The sequence below is a fragment of the Megascapheus bottae genome, chromosome 36 (assembly GCF_031878675.1).
Source record: "Megascapheus bottae isolate mThoBot1 chromosome 36, mThoBot2.hap1, whole genome shotgun sequence".
Taxonomy (NCBI): Eukaryota; Metazoa; Chordata; class Mammalia; order Rodentia; family Geomyidae; genus Megascapheus; species Megascapheus bottae.
In genome coordinates this window covers 2,261,428-2,282,357 of record NC_143544.1, presented here as the reverse complement: position 1 = coordinate 2,282,357, position 20,930 = coordinate 2,261,428, and the positions used below count along the sequence as shown (strand labels likewise).

Here is a 20,930-nt window from a genome sequence, read left to right as displayed (position 1 = left end):
CCTGGAATTACAGCACCCTGCTGTAATTTACTCTTGCTTATCATGTGACTGGTGACAGTCTTCCATCCTGGAAAGAAGGAAGTGGTCATCTGTCCTGGCTGTGGCTCCATATCACTCTATACTGAGCTGAGGGCTTTCCCAAACTCCGTGAGGGCAGGGAAGATGTTTCTCAAGAGGGTCTCAAAACACAAGTCCAGTAAACTTCAAGGACCAGAGCGGGGCCTCTTGTGGGGCCTCTAGTCCCACACAGCCCACCATAGCCCTGTGCGTAAGAAGCATCCTGCCTTTGTCTTGCTGACTCTTTCTGGTGGACAAGAGTTCAGTATAGCCAGGCTTCAGAGTCTGATCTTCTGATCTCAAGAACACAAGCACTCCTCTCTCACTCATGTCTTTGGTTTTTGTTGTTGGGGTGGTTTTTGTTTTGTTTTGTTTTGTTTTGAGGGGTGGGGCTTTTGTTTTGGGTGGAAATTTTGTGTTTTGGTTTTTATTTATTTGCTTTTAAAGGAAACGATATATTTGCTAGAAAAACCACACACACACACACACACACACACACACACACTGATTATATACAAAATGGATAAGTGGGCGTGAGTGCCTACTGCAGGGAGACTGGTGGTTTCTGCTTCTCTATTTGCGTTTCCTCAGGACCAGGTACATGAGGCCGCTAATGAAGGTGAACGCAAAGGCTACCCAGGCCAGGATGAAGGAGTACCCATAGCTGCCTTCTGACATCAGGTAGCCGTACTGGCCCACGTTGGTGGTGTGAAAGTCCTGACGCCGGTCTGTATAAATGGAAGCCCCGACCATGACACACAGACCTATTGGAAAAAAACCCAGGGTTCAGGTAAGTCACGGGGGATCGAGGTACACCCTACACAGCCCAGAGCTCATGGCTGCAGCTGAAGACAACTCAACTCTCCTGCTGGAATATTTATAATTGTTTTCCTTTCCCAACTACTGCTTTAGATACTGTCAGGTTCAGGCTGGAATGTATGGAACTGCCTCAACCCCTTTGGAGCTATGGGGCAGAGGCTGGGGGGAGAAGACAAGGATAAAAGGTGCCAACACTGATACGCAGAAGGTGAATCTGAAAGTGACAGAAGGATGGAAAAAGTAGGAATGCCTTAATGTCAAGGACCTGACCCCTTCCACCTGCAAGCTACTGTGTAAAAGCAGTAACTGCCTTAATGGTTGAAGTCATCTCTAGTTGGATTTTGTCTGCTGTGTAGTACAAGCACTGCCAGTGCTCACAGACAGCAGGAAGGGCATGAGATGGAGGGCTGCCTTTCCCTTGGGGGACCAGCTGCTGCTGAGGGTCTGTACATGAAAGGACCCCAGAGTTTCTCTGGCCAGCATGTAATAAGAAACGGCTGTGTGGTGATGTGGCCTTCATCGGAATCATCCCTGCACAAACCCAGAGGGAGAAACAGTGCTATCTCCAACTCTCTTCAGCATGGAAGCCAAGATCTGTCCATCTCCACACCTAAGCAGCTGGCAACATGGCTTGGGCCCAACATAGGCATCTCTGCCACTAACCAGCCAAAAACCTGTTGATGGCTCTCAAGTCCCCAACTCATTCCCATAGCCTCTAGGGTCCTGTATGATCGCTCTGGCTCATGTCCACATGCCAGCTTCTCCAGCCTGGCCTGGCCCGGCCTCCCAGGGTCCCCACAGCACTGGTTTCCCACTGAGCCCCTGGAAGCTCAGCCTTCCTATCTCTGGGCCCACTAAACCTCCCATCTAAATCCAAATACCCCCAAATACAAAGTGCACATGGCACAACCCTAGGCGCTTCTCTGTGCACTGGAGCCAGTGGCCCCGTGCTTCCACTTACACGACATAAGCTGAATGATGGAGGTTAAGACGAATCTCTCTCCCTGCTTGAGGCGGAAGAGCTGGAGCAGGAAGATGATGAAGGCGATGCAGCATAGGATGCTGGAAAGGATCATGGAGGCCTGCACCGCCTGCAGCGTGGCATAATCTGCGGGCAGAGGGCAACACATGGCTGAGGATGGCTACTGGGGCTAGCAGGGCCAGGAAAAGCCCAAGTGGAGCTGGGCAGGTCACATGGTCTGTGGTTCAGGCTGCAATCTGTACACTCTGGGGACCAGAACAGCCAAGGAATCTTCCAGACCTCTGCACTTTAGAGTCATGTGTGAGATTTGCCAAATGGAAGATCCTTTACTTGATCAGAAGGTGGTTGGAGGAAGGGCCCCCCTCTCCTGTGCTCCTTTCTTACTTCAGGTTATAGGGACATGCTTGGCTCAGAAACAAGGGACTTTAAAATAAATTACGCCAGTACTGAGGCTTGAACGCAAGGCCCGGGCACTGCCCCATAGCCTTTTCACCCAAGGTTGGCACTCTACCACTCGAGCCACTTCCACATTTTTTTGCCAGTTATTGGAGGTAGAGTCTCAAGGACTCTTGAGTGGCTAAAATTCCAGGTGAATCACTGGTACCTAACTGGGCTTCCATTCGTTGTACAAGAGGGGAATTTTATTGTGACATTTCCACACTTGCATACAAGGTACCTTAACCAAACTCACTCCCTCTATCACTTTTACTTGCGGTTTGGTGGTTTGTATTTTGTTTTCAACACAGGAGCCAAGAGACATTGAGAAAGAAACATGTCTGGCCAACATCGTTTCATTTCCTGAGCTTTTGGGATTTTTGTTTTGTTTTTTGGTCCATAGTAGGATTTGATCTCAGGGCCAGGGCAGTGTCCCTAAGCTTTTGTGCTCAAGGCTAGCATTCTACCACTTTTGAGCCACAGCTCCACTTCCAGGCTTCTGGAGATAAGAGCCTCATAGATTTTCCTGCCCTGGACTGACTTCAAATCATGATTCCTAGATTTCAGTCTTCTGAGTAGCTAGGGTTACAGGCATGAGCCCCAAGTACCTGGCTTAAGCTTTTGTTAATTTTTTGTTGTTGGAGAGCTGGGGTGTGAATTCAGGGCTTGCTAAGGAAGTGTTCTACCACTAAGCCACACCCTTAGTCCTAGTAGAGTACTTTGTGAATTTTCCCTTTCATGGGAAGTGACACTGGCTTGTTACTTAAATAGGGAAGGAAAGTGGCCTCTGTGAGCTGCTGTGTTGGCAATGTTTTCAGGAAAGGGCCAGTCAGGAAATATCTCAGGCTTGCAGACCATCCAGTTTCTTGTCACCTATTCTTTGCTTTTTGGTTTATTTTCTTTGAACAACTCTTTAAACATTTCAGAAACACTCTTAGCTCATTAACCAGCCTCAGAACGGGCTCAGTTTTAATTCCTAATTTTAAAGAAAAATAACAAATAGAGCCAAGCATGGTGGCTCCGGCCTATAATCCTAGGTACTTGAGAGGTGGAGATAGAATCAGTTTAAGGCCAGCTTGCATATAAAAGTTTGTAAGACTCCATCTTGCACTCCTGTAATCCTAGCTACTCAAGAGGCTGAGATGGAAGGATCGTGGTTCAAAGCCAGCAGAGGCAGAAAAGTCCATGAGACTCTTAAAGTGAAGTGGGGCTGTGATTCAAGTGGTAGAGCATTAGCCTTGACTAAAAAAGCTCAAGGACTGTACCCAGTCACTGAATTCAAGCCCCAGAATCTGAACAACAAATTCTAAGACTCCATCTCAACTAAAGGTTGTGCTCAGGGGAAGCACAGCAGCTCAGTGCACACCTGCCAGCCTTTCACACCAGCGAGCACAAATAGGATCACACCCCAGGGCATAAAGGGAGACCCTGTCTTACCAGTAACCAAGGTAAAGGGGGCTTAAATAGTGGAGGACCTGCCTAGCGTAGGCAAGGCCCTGCAGTCAACCCTTTAACTAACTCAGAAAATGAGACTTGCTTCTCTATTGACTCCAATGAGGACATGAGGAGAGAGCCTTGGGACCAGAGAGGACAGGCCCCGTGCTCCCCCAAAACACTCAAATTTGCCCAACAGGATGCCTCTAAATTTGCATATCAGATGAACCATCTTAAGCATTAGTCTATTAGTTACATGGAAGGCCATCCTGAGAATGAGTTCACTGGCTCTGGAATACCAGGTCCAGCCACACAACCCTCATTTTATCAGACACCTGGGGGGCCCAAGAGCACATCCCCTATGTCTGAACTGAGATTGTAAGCATGCAGTACTACACCTGACTTTGTCCAGGTTTAAGATTCGTTTGTTTTTGTTTTTTCAGGTCTTGGGTATGGCATGGTGGTAGAACATGAGTTTAGCATGCATGAGACCTAATGCCTACTACCAAAAAAAAAAAAGAAGAAGAAGCAGAGTTATCTGCATCCACAAAGGTCCTTCATTTATCTGTGGTTCACTTAACAAGGATTTTACCACTTGTGGTCTCAGCTGAAGACACTGAGATTCCAGGACGTGAGATCACTCAGCCCTCAATGGCAGGAGGAGATGACAGGTTGGAAAGCAGCATGGAGGCAGGGCCTGGACAGTAAGGAGAAAACCCTGGGAAGGGGCTGGAGGAAGGGGGATGGAAACGCCTCTCTCCCTTTGCTCAGAAACACAAGAGCTGAGCCCAGCTAAGCAGGCCTGGTGTGTGGGGATTGTGACTCCCACTGTCCCTGCACAGACATCCAGCAGGGAAGGCCTGGGCATGGACCCAGAGCAGAGGATCTCCTTCCATGCACACTTAATGAGCTCCACTCCCCCACTCACCTGAAAAGGAGTCATCGATTTCTGTACAATTCGAGTTGTTCTTGCACACTCTCCAGACATCCACAGAAAAGTCTTCTCCTACCCACCAGGCCTATATCAGGAAGCGGAAACAGACAGGAAGGCTGTTGGTTAGTGATGTCAGCGCCCAATCCTCGTATGTGACATGGTATGCAGCATGGCAGACAGATGGTCTCCAGCTACAGCCTGCAGGGCCCTGGGGATCATGGTCAAGTGCTCACTCTCTTGCGTGACCTGAGAGAGAGGCATTGGGACCCACCTACCAGGATCAAGGAGACACCAGGCTGCAGAAGGATGCATTGCGGCTGGTGTCCCCAGGTCCCATGGGGTCAGATGAGGCAGTTGTAATGATCCAGAGTGGTCAGGCCAGGAGTGGTAGTATACACCTGTAATCCCAGCAGCGCAGGAAGTGGAGATGGGTGGACCCCAGTTTAGGCCCTGTGCACATGTGTGTGTGCACACCTGCTGAGTATGTGCACCCACACACACGCATGTGCTACAGCTTGAACTTGGGGCCTGGGCACTATCCCTTACTTCAGCTTTTCTACTCACGGCTGGGCTCCACTTGAGCCACAGCTCCATGCCATGCTTTGTTAGCTGGAGATGAGTTTCACAGACTTTCCTCTTAAATACGTATCTCTTTAGTCTGAAGTGACCAAGGCCTTAGGATCCAAGGCATGGTTAACATACTTCATTCCCTACTGCTGGGTGGACACCAATGGTCACGCCATTCAGAGGATACAATCGAGCATGAGTTCTTCCAGGGAGGGCGTGGGCAGGGGCAGGAAGCCACATGGGCTCCTGGCTGGATAGGAGACATCAGGGTAGATGGTGGGTGGGGAGAGGAGGGATTCACTGCAAGGGTAAATCTAAAGCCATGGCCTTCATTCAACACAGGGAGATTTGCTCATAGGACAGCTGACAATGTCTGGGAACATTACTGGTTACTACAGCAGTGGGTGCAAGTGCTACTGACACCTAGTGGACAAAACAACAACTACCCAGAGGTACAGGGAAGCCATGTGTGTGGTGCAGGAGGGGCCTGCCACCAAGAATTACCCAGCCCCAAATGAGAGAGGGCAGGCTCTGGTGGAGAATTGGGCTGTCACACCAAGCTTCAGGAAGGAACCCCAGGGAAGTGGGAAAAACCTGTCCTCCAAAACCTGCCATCCTAACCTGACCCTGGTATGTTCTAGAAGCCGCACATGGGGGCCACGAGGACACCCCTGTCTCAGGGCTCCCAGGAAAAGGAACTTACGTTCTTGATGGTGGCCACAAACAGCAGGGCTGCAGAGGTGATGTGGAAGATGATGATGAAGACCAGAAGCACCAACATGGCTGCGGGGCAGGGTGGGCCTGGGGGCACGAGAGGGATGTGCTGAAGAGAGTGGCAGGGACACAAAGTCAGATATGTTGCCAGAGGAGCAAAATTCAAAACCACAAATGAAATGTGAAACCAATTCAGTTCTATCCTCTCAAGGTCTCTATTCACATCTCCCCTCATCCCACTGACATGTGACGTAATTTGCTTTATTTCTGGCTCTGGAGCTGAGCTATTCAACTGCTTTTTGTGGGGTCTCTTTAGTGTCTTTAATGTGGAAGGGTTCCTCAATCTGCCTCTCTCTCTCTCTCTTTCTCTCTCTCTCTCTCTCTCTCTCTCTCTCTCTCTCTCTCTCTCTCTCTCTCTCTCTTTCTCTCTCTCTTCTGTGTGTGTGTGTGTATGTGTGTATAATTTTGGGGCCAGTCCTGGGGCTTGAACTCAAGGCCTGGGTGGGCATTGTCCTGAGCCTTTTTTGCTCAAGGCTAGCACTCTACCACTTGAGCCATAGCGTCACTTCTGGTTTTTTCTGAGTAATTTACAGGAGGTAAAGGTCTCATAGACTTTCCTGCCCAGGCTGGCTTTAAACCATGATCCTCAGATCCTCTTGAGTAGCTAGGATGACAGCCATGAGCCAACAGCCTCCAGCTCTGTCTTTGTTTTCTTGTTGTTTTTATTTTTGTGACATTATTGATGATTTGAAATATCTGATCATCTTGTATTTGATGTGGCTTCTCCCTCTCAATCCTGCACAAACTCTCTACCCCTGGCTTTCCTGCCTCTTCTGCCATCCCTCCCCCTCAGGAGACTGATAAGGCTGGCTCACAAAAGAGCAGCTCTTTGAACCCAGGACACATCTCAGGAGCTGTGAGGCTGGGGAATTCAGTCTGGAAGGTCCCCGAGGCCCTGCACAGCCACCCAGTGATTCTTTCCAGCCCAGAGATTCTTCCAATTCCTTCCACTGCACAAGCTCCCCTTTGTGTCGGCCTGCGTCATTCTCTGTGGCCTCCAAACACTTGCACTGCTGCCCCCTTGAAAAGCATCTCACACACCACACTGAAATGCCATGTGCTTCAGTGCCCACTGGCATGCCGAAGGGCCAAGTTCACCAGGCCCCAATTGGCAGAGTGGCTGTTGCTTCCCATCAGGTGACAGCAGTGCCCATGGACACAAAATCCAAACTTTCTAGAAAGCATCACAGTCAAATATTACAAGGCATTAAATGACATGGGCTCACCCAGTGAGAACAGCCCCTCCCACCCTTCTGATGAACTAAAGCCAGTTTGGTGTGAGTCTCCACATCCCGCCCCCTTTCTGTGCACACAAAAAGAAGAAGTAGAGCTTGAAACTGCCACTAGAAGGTTTGCAAAGTTTCCCTATAAAAAGTAGGAACTGGAGGCTGGGAGTTTGGCCTGATGATAAGAGTGCTTGCCTAGCAGGCACAAAGTCCTGGGTTCGATTCCTAGGTACCACATACATAGAAAAAAGCTGGAAGTGGTGCTGAGGCTCAAGTGGTAGAGCTCTAGCCTTGAGAAAGTCCAGGAACAGTGCTCTCAGGCCCTGAGTTCAAGCCCCACAACTGGCCAAAAAAAAAAGTAGGAACCCTTCACTTTAGGGTCCGTGACTTCAATTGCAGAATAAGAATTTCTGGACAAGTCCCTATGACACGAAAACTTGATAGAGCTTTATTAAGTAAGCAGGCAAACAGACTAGCAGAAAGGAAAAGGAATGCATTGTAACAGTACGGGGTACTCCTGGGCTTTTAGGGGTATTTATAGGGTAAAGGCAAGGGGTCTGACTTCAAAGCTATGCAAAGACAGATGCGTTATCTTTGCTTTTTTTCCCCCCTCCTAGAGCTGCTCTTCCACTGAGCTAAATCTCCAACCCATTATCTTTGCTCTCATCACTCCTGGTGTTACTCTCTGGATATTTGGGGCATTCTTTTCAGGTAAGAATGCAACCCGCCAGAAAATAGATCCACGTTTCCGAGTTGCCTTCACCAGGTCTTGTTTTCCTCAAGTTATCCTGCTCAGTCCTGGGGTTCAAACTTAGGCAGCTGCAGAGTCATGCCTCCAGCCTTAGCTGGATTTAATAACATTGTTCTGGGTTTATTATACTTCTAAGGTACTTTCTTTTTATAGTATATAATGCCATATATAGTCATGACGTAAAATAGCCTTTTCAAACAAATGTATAAAAGTTTTAGAGTCAATCATTTAAGAAAACTCCTATGTAAATAGGTGGATCTCAGCAAAAGTGAGAAAGTGATTCGGCAATATATGTCTGGACTCACTGCTTTTTATTGTTTTTGTGGGTCATGAGGCTTGAACTCAGCCTGAGCGTTGTCCCTGAGCTCTTCAGCTCAAGGCTACTGCCCTACCCTAGAACCCTTGAGCCAAGCCCCACTTCCCGTTTTCTAGTAGTTAATTGGAGATAAGAGTCTCAGGTCCTTTTTTGCCCGGGCTGGCTTTGAGCCTTGATCCTCAAATCTCAGCCCCCTGAGTAGCTAGGATTACAGGTGTGAGCCACCACGCCAGGCTTGGGCTTTCTGCTTTAACTCCAGGGAGTGATTGAAGCTAGAAAATCAGAGACCACAGAGAGATTCCTGCAGAGGAGGAAGAGTTGGGGGTCAAGTCAGATCTTGTGCCCAGCATAAGACAAAGGACTGGGGGCAGACAACAGTAGCTATGTATGGATTGTTTTAAACTTGAGGAAGCGAGAATTAGATGTCACCTATTGAGTGACAGGAAAAAAAAAACCCACAGGACAATCAGTGCTAGAACTTGCGATCCCAAGGTATTAGCTTTTCTCACCTAATTGAATCCTCCAGAAGGCATTCTTTCCCTCTGCATATAAGTCTACCTTGTTCTTGTAATGTTTGGTATTGTTGTATGACCACCTCCACTCTTCTGCCAGGTGGCTTTCAGCCTCTGCTCCTCCAGACCACAGGACCACTAAACAGCCACGCACTTCTTTCCATTCTTGCTCAAGATAGATGTGCATTTGGGGGACTCACGCCTGTAATCCTAGCTACTCAGGAGGCTGACATCTGAGGAGCAAAGCCCAAAGCCAGACTGGGAAGAAAAGTGCATGAGACTTTTATCTCCAATTAGCCACCAAAATCCTTAAGTAGAGCTGTGGAAAAGGCTCAGAGACAGCACCCAGGCTCTGAGTTCAAGCTTCAGGACTGGAACACAAAGTATCATACTGGACACTGATAATGCTAGGCTTCCAGAGTGGCCATGACTCCTGCAATACAGTTCCCTGGACTAGACTGCCCCTCATCCCTCACTTGCCCTCTCCCTTGCTGACCTCTCCTCTCCTCTCATGGCACTCTCTACCACTCTGAGTCTTATGCATATGTCCCCTCCTCAGAGAAGGAACCTGGACCACTTCAGGCAGTTGCCATGCCACCACTCCAGTGTCATCCCCTCAGCCCCGTTTCTTTTCCTGGGCGGACTTCAAACTGGGTGAAGGCCATCTTGTCTCTGTTTACTGTCCATCTGCCCCTCTGCTCCCTGGCATGCCTGCTGCCCAGAAAGCTGTCCCTTTGCATTTCTAGAAACACAGAACTCTAAAGGCCTATAGAAAACTCAAAAGTCTGGCTGTCTAGGTAGGAGCTAAGGCCCAAGAGGGTCAAGACCTACTCCAGGCCCATGGGAAAGCAGGAACCAGGCCAGGACTGGACCAGGCATCCAGCCTTCCCACCAGACTGCGGCAGGAGAATAGTCTAGAAGGATGGTGACAATCTTCCCCCTGTTCTGCTCCCCTAAAAATCCCTGTGCCTTTCCAACACAGCGTCCACGAGCAACACAGACACAGATTTCCCCTGGAATAGTGCATGCGTCTCCCGATTCACTCCCCATACAGGGAGGTGGGTTGTTCTCGTGAAGAGCCTGGAGGCTGGGTCTGCCCGGGCTTACTGCACTCCTCAGGTTGCAGCCTACTGAGTAGCTAAGATGACAGGTGTGTGCCACCACGCGCGGTGGCATTGCTCTCTCTATTCTTCCATTTCTATGTCACTCCAAGCTTTCTAGTGTGGAAGCCCAGATACAAAGCCCCCTTTAAATGGACGGTATCTTTCCACAGAGCACACACTCCAGCCCTCCCCTCCCCTCCCCTCCTTACACTCCTATGTGCTGCCTCAGCAGCTGCAGCTAGTAGAGGACAGAAAGGGTAAACCACACGTGCACGCACATGTACGTACACACACACACACCACCTTCCTAAGAGAACACTAGCAAATTCCACCCAGGGCCTTCAAGACGTGTAGGAAGTGCAGCAGACACTTGGGGGGAGGCCTGGATGTCATTCCTGTGCATGAGAGCCAAGCCTGTTACCACTGGAGTCCGCCTTGCTCTCCACAGCAGTTCCTGTGCTGGTTTCAAGCTGGCAAAGCAAACAACCACTGTCCTCCATTTTCACACAGGGCAGAAATGGGGTTCCCAGAGGCTTCGGGTGACTTGCCGGGGTTTGCAGGCCTCACACTCAACCCCCTTCCCTGTTTCCACTCCTAACCCAGGGCATTTTTCTACTCTGCCCTTTCCACCCACAGGCTTAGGGCCGAAAGAAAACCACAGACACAGTCCTGCTGGTGACTCACGGGCTTCCACCCCCAGACTCCACATTCAGTCGAGAAATGGAGGGGCTCCCCATTTGCAGCTTGTGGGGGACTGGGAGGCCTGAGGCCCTCCTCAGAGGCTGAGTAGAGGCCCTTCCTGGCCTCTCCTTCATTAAGCCTGCCCCACAGGAGCCCAACCCCTCTTCAGATGCCAAGATGAACCGGAAAGCCCTCTGTCCCCATCCAGGGACAAGCTGTTAAGGATGACTGCTCCATCCACTGGGCGCCATTCCCATCCTCCACCTTCCAGTCCCGCCTACTATTCCAGCCTGGGTCTGAACTGAGGCCTCATCCAGAATGGAAGTCACAAGAATCACCCTGAGGTAGGGAGCCCTGAGCAGCTGGGTGTCCCCTCAGACTGCCCTTTCTCACTCTGGCTGGGAACTCTGGGGACTGGCATGCTGGCTGGGCCACACTGCTGGCATCATGCCCAGGCTTCTGCTACAGCCAGTGCTCCAAGCCCTGGCAGCCTGGAAGTTCCAGGGGACAATGGCTTTGGTCTCTGTTTCCAGGAAGGTGGAGGGCAGCTTGGCCCCCGCCCTGGGGTCTGCATCTCAGCCCTCTGGGAAGCTCCAAGCATCAGAGGTGCTCTGGGTCCCTAGGGGTGGCCCAGCTTTGCACAAAGGGTGGCAGGGACTCTCTGGGCACAGAGCCAATATTCTGCTCTGTCCGGAAATGGCTGCTGGCTGGACAGTGGAATTTGGGAAGGGTCCAAGACAAAAGCCGCAGAGGATGAGCCCAAAATAATCAACAGTAATGTCGAACGGCCAGTATTTACTACCGCAAATGGGCCAGAACAGTGCTCAACTCTCTTCACCCGAGGCTTTACTTGGTCCCGTTTGACCACTGAGGTTAAACTAAGGCCCAGAGAGGTTAGGCAACTTGATCAAAGTCTCAGTGGAGCTGGGATCTGAACCCAGCAGTCTGCACCAAAGAAACCACCACACCCGACTCACGTCAGGATGGTCCAAAGTGAGGCACAAAGTGAGATCCTACTTCAAAAATAACTAATGGGGGGGGGGAGGGAGATGGGGGAAGAGGCACAGAAAGTTTTCAGTTTTCCTCAGCAAAGACCACTCAGCTGACCACAGACTACAAGCCAGTCTAGCTGCACCCATCAGTAGAATCACCAACTCCATCTGTGTTCTCGGTTTACTCTGTCACATTCTGGGAAGGTTTGTTACACAGCAAGAGCTGACTGATACAGGGGAGACAGCAATGCTGCTGGTTCGACTGAGAGCCTCTGGCGGACAGAAAGCACATCTCCCTCCTCTTCCTCAGCATCTGGCTTACTCAGCACATGCTTGAATGTTTTGCTGGTCTGTGGCTGCAGAACAATTATTAGTGGCCATCCTTCAATGACTCTCTCTGACTCAATAAATTACAGCACACACCACTGTCTGCCGTCAGCCAAGGATCTCGCTGTAATTACGCTGTATGGCATACCCGCTCTGAGGCCCAGAGGGGGTAGGCAGTGTTCCCATGGGCACACAGCATGCAAGCAAGGTTAGCTTGGATCAGGTGTGGTAGGGGTAAGGCAGGTGTCAAGTTGAAGGTGTACCCAACCCTCTTGGCCCATCAGGTTTGGAATGTTCTTTCCCAGCCAGCACCTTCTCTGTGTGATTCCCCAGAGATCAGCAGAGCAGCCATTTCCTCTTTTTAAGGACGGTCCCTCCAGGAGTCGAATCTCAGCAGCAACTGAGCCAGGTCAGAGGATCCTTGTGATCAGGATGTGAGGCCAGCCCCTCTGCTCACAGTGGGAATCCTAGCTACTCAGGAGTCTGAGTACTGAGGTTCTTGGGTCCATACCTGAAAAGCAGGGATGACCTGGGCTCCCCATCTCCTCCTGGATAGCAGTGGATGGAAAGCACTTCCAACAGTACCAGGCATGAAGTGCTCCAGGGAAGGACTTAGTCCTGGAACCACCCCCTCCCTGTGCCTTGCCCCACCCATAAATGCTCCTTTCCCCTCTGCAAAGGCCACAGCCCTTGGGAGGAGTTACCAAGTAGAAATCAACCATCAGGGACAGGGGTGCAGGGTGACACCAGTGGACTCTGTGTCCAATAGGACACTTCCCCAAATCTGCCATTCCTGTAGTGGGAGTTTCATCTGCATACCACTGAATGTCCATCTCTTCCTTTCTTGCTCGCTCTTTCTTTCTTTCTTTCTTTCTTTCTTTCTTTCTTTCTTTCTTTTTTTTTTTTCAGTCCTGGGCTTGGGCTCAGGGTCTGAGCACTGTCCCTGGATTTTCTCAAGGCTAGAGCTCTATCACTTGAGCCTCAGCACCACTTCTGGCTTTTTGCTACGTATGTGGTACTGAGGAATCAAACCCGGGTCTTCGTGCATGCTAGGCAAGCACTCTACCACTAGGCCAAACTCCCGGCCTCCTTCTTTCTTTTTAAAATGCTGTGCTGGGACTAGGACTTGAATTTCGCCTTTTCACTCAAGGCTGGCCCTCTACTACTTGAGCCAAAACTCCATTTCTGGCTTTTTGTTGGCAAATTAGAGGTTCCAGTCTCACTGATTTTCCTGTCCAGGCTGGCTTTGAACCATGATCTTCTGATCTCAGCCTCCCCACGTTGCTGGGATGGCTCTGTACTCACTTCCTAGACTTGCACTTTCACTAAAGGAAGCCTTAGCTCACAACTGAAATGGAAAGGTTGGTGTCGCTGGCCATAAATAGCAGGGGTGCTGGAAAAATAAACACAATCAAAATGACGATGTTAACATTATGAAATTCCAACTAGTAATCCCAGCGGCTGCCAGCTCGAAGCCAAGGCTGGCTTGCTTTCTATTTCTATTTTTCTTTCTATGTCTCTGCTCAAACAGGATGTCACACATGGAGTGGGTAAAAGACAACACCAAACTAGGATTTTTCTATTGGAAGCACTGGAGGTGATTTGGAGAAGGAAATAGTATTTTATGTGACCCTATGTCTGTTTCCCCCCAGTAACGTCTACCTGGGGCCATGGGGGGGGGGCACTCTGGAGGAAGGAGGCAGCGCCCCCATGTTCCCTCTCCGATGGGGCTGCTGTACAGTGGGATCAGGAAACTGACCCAACCCAGTGTGGGTGGCTGACTCTGCTTGAGCACCCCCGCCCCAGCCACAGCCATGCGGTTTCCACAGCGTCTTCAGTGTATGGACCGTGTGGACACTCTGTCCCATCTACAGCCTATAAAGCACACAGTTAGGTCTCATACTACAGGCCAGGCATAGTGGCGTACACCTGTAACCCCAGTGCTTGGAAGGCAGAGGCAAGAAGATCGATCATAAATTCAAGCCTGGCTGAGAGGTGGGGGCGGGGCTTTACTGGAAGGCTGTGAAGTGAGACCTTACCTCAAAAAAAAAAAAACCAAACAAACAAATAGAAAGTAATACATTCTTTAATAAATTCAAGCATGCTACAGTTTTGAACATGATTGTATGCTACAGAAATAATCCCCAAATACCTTTAGGCATGCCACCCTCATTCTTATGGGGTTATGGAAAATTACATTTATTTTGGGGCCTCTGACCTCATCTCTTCCTGACATAACAGAAGGAGGGGAGCGACTGCCGGGCCCCAGCTACTCATCCTTACAGACACCCTATGGCCTGGTGTCTGTCCCTGTGAGACACAGGCCCAAGGCCCTGGGTCTTCCAGGCACTAAACATGCCGGCACTAAAGCCCCTGTGAGCAATGGCCAAAGAGAGATGTGACTTGATCTGGAATTCAGTGCTCCCCAGGAAAGAAAAACGGTTTGAGGCTGAAAGAAAGAGAGCCCAGGGCACAGAGAAAAGCTGGGGGAGAGGGGCAGGGAGACAGCAAGTAGAGGAAGTAGTTTGAAGCAAGTCAGCCAAGGGGGAGAAGGGCCACATGGGTCCAGAGACAACCTACCCTCCCTGGGGGCTGAGGCCACCCTTCCAGGGAGAGACTGAGTGGCTCTTCCCCAGGCCATACTGGTGGCGGCCGGCCAAGCCTGAGCCACAACAAGGCTTTAGGAGCAATCGAAACCACTGAAGAACCTCAAGTGGGTGGTGGGAGCGAGGGGCTGGCTTTGATTGGCTGTATGACCCTTCGGAAGCGCCTACAGAAAGTGGACGTCCAGATCGGGAGATCTGTGGGGACAGTGGCCATGGTGCATGGACAGAATGTCTGAGTTACAATGGCAGTGGGATGAGCCAGGATGCCAAGATGGCAGCCATGGTGATGAAGATAAAGTATGGATCCCACTGGTGCTGAAAATGGTTCTAAAGATGCCGCCAACAGCATTCCTGGGATCTCAGTGCAAGCTGGTGACAGGTGGCCTAGGTGCTGTCCCTGAGCTCTTCACCTCAAGGCTAGCGCTCTACCACTTGAGCCACAGCACCACTTATGGTTTTCTGGTGGTTAATTGGTGATAAAAAGTCTCTCTGACTTTCTTGCCCCATCTGGCTTTGAACCACGATCCTCAGATCTCAGCCTTCTGAGTAGCTAGGATTAGAGGCATGGGCCACTGGCACTCGGCTTCACTATATTCTTTAACCATCTAAAAAGAAAAAGCAGGGGCCGGGAGTTTGGCCTAGTGGTTAAAGTGCTTGCCTAGCATGCATGAAGACCCAGGTTCGATTCCTCGGTACCACATACATTAAAAAAAAAGCCGGAAGTGGTGCTGAGGCTCAAGTGGAAGAGCTCTAGCCTTGAGAAAGTCCAAGGACAGTGCTCAGGCCCTGAGCTCAAGCCCAGGACTGGCAAATAATAAATAAATAAAAATAAAAAGCATTTTTAAAGTTCAGGACAACTTTTGCTGACTCCTAAGCGATACCATTAGCTCCGCTTATAGGGGTTCTGTGCTGTTTATCTACGTTTTTCCAAGGCCAGCCAAAAACAACACAGGTTTCATTTTTCTTGTTTTGATGTTCACCTGCTGATCTTCCCTTATCTAGGGCGTCACCAATCATAACACACTTGGGAAAAACATTCATCAGAAGAAAATGAATGAGATTAACTGCATCTTAAGCGAGAGAGACTCTGTAACTAAGAAAACAAGCGCGTTGAGACAGCAGCCAGTTGGCAATGGGCCCTTATCATCCTGTGTGGTGACAGCTATTTTGCGCCTCAGATTGCTAAGGACTGTTTTAATACCAAACATCACCCCTGGGTCCCCTCTCACAGCTCTGCATCCAGAAGCTTCTACACGCTGATGGTATCTACCCTGGGAGGGTAAGGATTGGAGTAGCCGCTCTCCCGTCTTTTCTCTCCATCCCTTACAAACTCATGGAAATCTAGTTTCTCAAGGACAGTAATGGAAGTTCTCATCCAACAACCACTCATTAAGCAACAGAGACGCTGTGGGATGAGAGCCAAAGACACCTCTGCACCATGAGGAGGGCAGGGCCACTACCTGCGGCCCCTCCCCTGTGCCTGTGCCCCCTCCCCTATGCCTGTGCCCCCTCCCCTGTGCCTCCGCTAGTCCCCACATGGGCTCCCAGGTGCCTGCCAGCTGTGTACAACGCCTGACAGCCTCCAGAAGCTCAGCGGGAAATTGACCCATGGCTTCAGCATCATTCTTGGCCCCTTAGGATGTAAGTGTGGGAACCAACACCCCTAGACAATTGCCACGTGGATTGAAGGTCCCTCACCCCTGGGCAGTTATGACCGGAATCTGACCACTTCTGGGTCACTGAACTCCTTCAGCTGCCCCGTCTCCACACCCTGGCTCTGCCCACCCACTCCATTTGCACTTGCTTGTATCACCCTCTCCCTCTCTGGCTGTCAAATTGAGACTTTCTAGGCTCCCATACAAAAGGTCCTGCCTGTAATCCTACCTATGCATGAGGCTGAGATCTGAGAATCATGGTTCAAAGACAGCTAGGGCAGAAATGTCTGTGAAACTTTATCTACAATAAACTACTCAGAAAATGCCAGAAGTGCCACTGTAGCTCAAGTGGTAGAGTGTTAGCTTTGAACACAAAGATGCTCAGGGACAGCGCCCAGGCTCTGAGTTCAAGCCCCAGGGGGAAGGGAACAAAGCCCAGGATGTGGGGGTGGGGGAATCAAAAGGTAGAGAGTCCAACTAACAAGCAGAAGGCCCTGAGTTCAAACTTTGGCCCTATTATATGAATAAATGAATCATAAGTAGGTAAATAAATAACAAAATCCCTAGGACTTCATAGAAGACCCTCCCCTCCTCCAGTTCCTGCAGAGCACACCCCTGCACGGGTCTGAGCCAGGCTAGGTTGCCTGTGATAGTGTTGGGGTGTGTGTGGCTGGGGTGTCAGGTTACCGTAGCGGCCTGGCGTCTATATTTTTAGATCTCCCCCCTCCCGTACCCCCCAGTCCCATCCTGGCCTGATGCTAACCAGAGCCAGATGCACAGAATCTCCATTCCCGCCTAAATGTCCTGCGTAAATGAAACTCAGGGGGGCCTTCAGAGGATGCCAGGGCCTGGGGCAGGGTGGGGGGCACCCCCTCCTATCTCACCCGCACTCCATGCACCCTCCCTGCACCTATGTCATGGCTTCCTTGGACAAGCCCAGGCCAGCAGCCTAGCCAACCGAGCCTCTCATGCCAGGCCAGCGCCCTCTTTCCTCAATCCAGTTTCCCTTGCCATTCACCCACCTCCCCAAGCCTGGGGACACACTCTGGCACACGACCTCACACACGCACATGTGCCCTCTTGCACAAGCCTCCTGGGCCCGCCTCCGTCTCCCTCCAATACCAGTGGCAGGAACGGGACGGACACCCCTTCTACTTCGGAAGGGCCAGTGGCTTGACCCTGATTGGCCACAGTGCTGGGCACCAGCCATGGATTGCAACACACACCACTCATTGACCCCTCCCCTGGGAGGTGGCTCAACCCCGGCCTCCCAAACACACCCGGCCGCCAGCCAGCGGGCCAAGGCCGTCCCATTGGCCTGGAAAGGTATTTATAGTTTTGTCTCGACAGACTTCCTCTCTGTCATGTCTGTCCCACAGTACTCTGACAAAATGCTGAACCTCACTGATCCCTACCACCAGCAAGCTCCCCCCCACCCCCCACAAGAGAGGCCAGAGGCTCCAGAGGGCCTTGTAGGCCTGGCTGAACCCCCAGCCACTTATCCGCAGGTGGCACCATCACTTAGGCCTTGAAAAGTGATCATGTGTACTTAAACGCAAGAGGTTTTCACTCCCGCTGTGAAACACAGAAGGAAGGAGCTCAAAGGGGTGGGGAGGGGGAGACCAACGTGCAAACACCTGTGTGGCCCAAATGAATGTTCTAGTATATGCCGATACTAGGGGCTTGAACTCAGGGCCTGGGCACTGGCTCTGAGATTTTCTTTTCTTTTTTTCTCAAGGTTGGCACTCCACCACTTAAGCCACAGCTCCACTTGCAGTTTTTTGGTGGTTCACTGGAGATATGCATCTCACCAACTTCCCTGCCCAGGCTGGCTCTTCACCATGATCTTCAGTGTTCAGCCTCCAGAGTGGCCTGGATGACAGGTGTGAGCCACTGACCCCAGGCTCATCTCCACAGTTCAATGCCCACTGGAGGGGGGAGCAGCCTAGCCTGGGAAGCAGTCTTCCCCTCTGCGTGGGGACCATCTTGCTAACTTCCCACACCACCTCCTCTCCCCAGATGGCAGGAGAATGTCAACTCCTCCAGGAGGGGCAGAGTCGGGTGGGTGAGGGGCCTGCTCCGGGTCTGCTGTCCCTGCCTGCTGCCTCCCACCCAGTCCTCTGTCCCCGTGGGGGTGGAGGCAGTAGGAATTCAAAATCCCTCAGTGGGAAAACAGGTTCTGCACCTTCTTGCCACCCCCATGGCCCTCGCTGGGCTGTGGTCTGGGCATCTACCTGCCAAGGCCCCTGTGGGTATCTTTCCTGGTTTTCCCCACAAGTGCCCCCCCTTTTTTTTTTTGCAACCAAGGCATCTCCAGGTAGAGAAAATGGTGTTGGAGGTGGGGTGGGGCCTGCAAAATCTGCTCCTGCGCTGATGTGTAAAACCTTGAGTAACTGGGCCCCCAAACCTGGGTTTCCCCACTTGCCATCCAGGAGAGTGCTGGCAGTGGCTCAGGGTGGGGCTCACCTAGAGAAGGGGGGAGCAACAGGGACACCTACTCAGCCACCCCTTGCCCAGGGATTCCCCCACCCCTCCCCGCCAAGCATGCCCCTCGGGTCAATTCTGGGCATCAGAGAAGAGCAAGTGGGAGGTTGGGTTCTAGCTGAAATGCAGGGGTTTGGAGAGGTGCGTTTTGCCCCAAGTGGTCGTTAAGACATAACACATACATACATCTATGTGTATTGGGGGTTTAATGTATATGTTTTAAAGTGTATATACATGTATATTGCAATGTATATGTGATATACACATATATATGAAATACACATATATATGTTGTACAAATGTAACACATATTATGCAATATGTTATATATGTATATATTATATATTTGTTTGCATTTTAAATATAGATTCTGCAAGTATGTAAAATACACACGTGCCGCATGTATGTTTTAATGTACATATATGCATGTGTGTGCTTTAATATGCATATATTACAGGCGCACTTCGGTCTGTCATTGGCACGAAATGCACTCACAATATTGTCTATCAGTCTTCACTATCACCCCTCAAACATCCTCTCCAACCAAAAATGAACCCACAGAAACCACCAAACAACTGCTCCCCAGACGAACCCCAGCAGCTTCTGTCACTCGGCGCCCACTGGTGGGCCGCAGCCCCTCCCCAGCCCGCTCCCTCTGCGCCCCTGGGTGCCAGGTGGGATTCCGCCCCAGCCTCCATTCCCTGAGGGGTCGGGGCGTCGCCCTGGCGGCGCCCCAGGTCGCCCCCCGCCGCTGGGCGGCGCCGCTGAGCCGCGGCCGGACGGAGCCAAGCGCGCAGCCAGCGGGGACCCGCGGGGACCCCAGGGCCCAGCCCGGGCGCAGGGCGCAGGGCGGGGCCCTGGGGTCGGGACCAAAGCTGCGGATTCCCGGGGTCCCCACGCGCATTCCGAGGAGGCTGCTCGGACGCCCCGGCTCCCTGCGATCGGAGCGGGTGCCCCGGACCCCTCTCCGAACTTTTCCCGCCCGCCTCGACGCAGAAGGGGACGCGGGCTGTCCGGGACGGCGGGGTGGGACCCCGGCGCAGGAAGGGGGCCCGGGGCGGAGGAGGAGACCACGGCACGGAGAGATTCCCGGCCGGCGCAGTGGGACCCCGCGGCGCCCGCAGGGCGCTCTGCCCGCCCGGGGTCCCCACCCGAGCGGGGGCCGGGGGTCCCCGCCGCCCGGCGCGCCCCGCTGGCCCTGGCGGCGCCCGAGCCCGGTTCCGCGCGCGCGGCGCCCTGCGCGGCCCCCACTCACCGGCGCGGGCGGCTGAACGCAGACGATCGGGGTGCGAGGCGCGGCGCCGGGCTGAGTGGAAGGTCCGGGCCCGGCCGGGGCCGCCTCCTCCCGCCGCCCCGGTCCCGCCCCGGCCCCGCCCGGGTCCCGCCCCCCCCTCCTCCTGTTGTCAGCGGCTCGGGCCGCGGAAAGGTGGCGCCGGGTCCCCTCCCGCCGCGGCGCGGGGCGGGGTCGGGGGCGCCGGGCCGCTGCTCTTTCCCTCGGGGCTCCCCTCTTCGCAAGCGCCCCATCTCTGGCACGTTTGTTAACTGGGGTGCGGGGGGGGCGTCGTTGGACGCTGGGCTCATTTTTCCCCCCCTCTGGAAATGGGGGATCCCAGGCCCCGCGCACAGGAATCCCCCCAGAAACGTGCGCCCAGGCCCTGCCGCCGGGCAGCGGGGCCCTGGGACCAGCGAGGTCCTCCCGCCGCTGCGCCGGGTCCCCGGGTCCCCGGGTCCCCACACCCCAGGCCCTCCGGGCCCCCGCCCGTCCTTCCTGGCTTCCAGTCTTCCAGAGGCTAATGGGAGATGAGAGTGTGTCTGACGCTCATGCCCTGGCTGGCTTTGAACCTGGATCCTGCCATCTCAGCCTCCAGTAGGAGGATCCCAGGCCCTGAGCCTGGTCCCTGACCTTTTCCTTTAAGGCCAGCGCTCTAACCACGCTGAGCCACAGCCGCTACGTCCAAAGGTCCTTTAAAACCATGTGGTCATTCAAGATAAAATAATGGCATCCGCAGGGAGGTGGAGAAATCCAGAGCGGATCATGGTGAGTGAGACAAGTCAAGAGCAAAGGAACAAAAGGCGCATGGTATCCTTAATATGTGGCTATTAGATCCAAACAGTACAAGAGCCAGGACTCAATATTTGCATACCCAATGCTAAGGACATGGTATTGGAAATATAAACAACTACATGGACATAAAAACTTATGACTCCATAGATAAATGTTTTAATACATAGATTAATATGTGTCTATGACATACAAACCCTCAGCCTAATTTTG

General features: G+C 52.1%; 1 protein-coding gene and 1 long non-coding RNA gene across 2 annotated transcripts; one reads left to right on the top strand and one right to left on the bottom strand.

Moving 5' to 3' along the window:
• Positions 1–26: 26 nt before the first annotated feature.
• Emp2 (epithelial membrane protein 2) lies at positions 27–19,972 on the bottom strand. Its single transcript, XM_090324604.1, has 5 exons — positions 19,911–19,972; positions 5,932–6,051; positions 4,656–4,746; positions 1,838–1,984; positions 27–821 (listed from the first exon to the last, which is right to left on the bottom strand). The coding sequence occupies exons 2-5, from the start codon at positions 6,007–6,009 to the stop codon at positions 631–633; spliced, it is 507 nt and encodes a 168-aa protein (XP_090180730.1). The 5' UTR covers positions 6,010–6,051; positions 19,911–19,972; the 3' UTR covers positions 27–630.
• LOC150042198 (uncharacterized) lies at positions 4,702–6,014 on the top strand. Its single transcript, XR_016533628.1, has 3 exons — positions 4,702–4,783; positions 5,571–5,680; positions 5,870–6,014. It is a non-coding gene; the product is annotated as an uncharacterized LOC150042198 (long non-coding RNA).
• Positions 19,973–20,930: the final 958 nt, after the last annotated feature.

What these genes read in the sequence shown, in the direction of transcription:
- Emp2 (XM_090324604.1), bottom strand. Translation starts at nt 6,009, where the DNA reads ATGTTGGTGCTTCTGGTCTTCATCATCATCTTCCACATCACCTCTGCA. An exon ending in TTGTGGCCACCATCAAGAAC is followed by an intron (nt 4,747 to 5,931) that starts GTAAGTTCCTTT and finishes TTCCTGATATAG; the next exon opens with GCCTGGTGGGTAGGAGAAGA. An exon ending in AATCGATGACTCCTTTTCAG is followed by an intron (nt 1,985 to 4,655) that starts GTGAGTGGGGGA and finishes CTCTGCCCGCAG; the next exon opens with ATTATGCCACGCTGCAGGCG.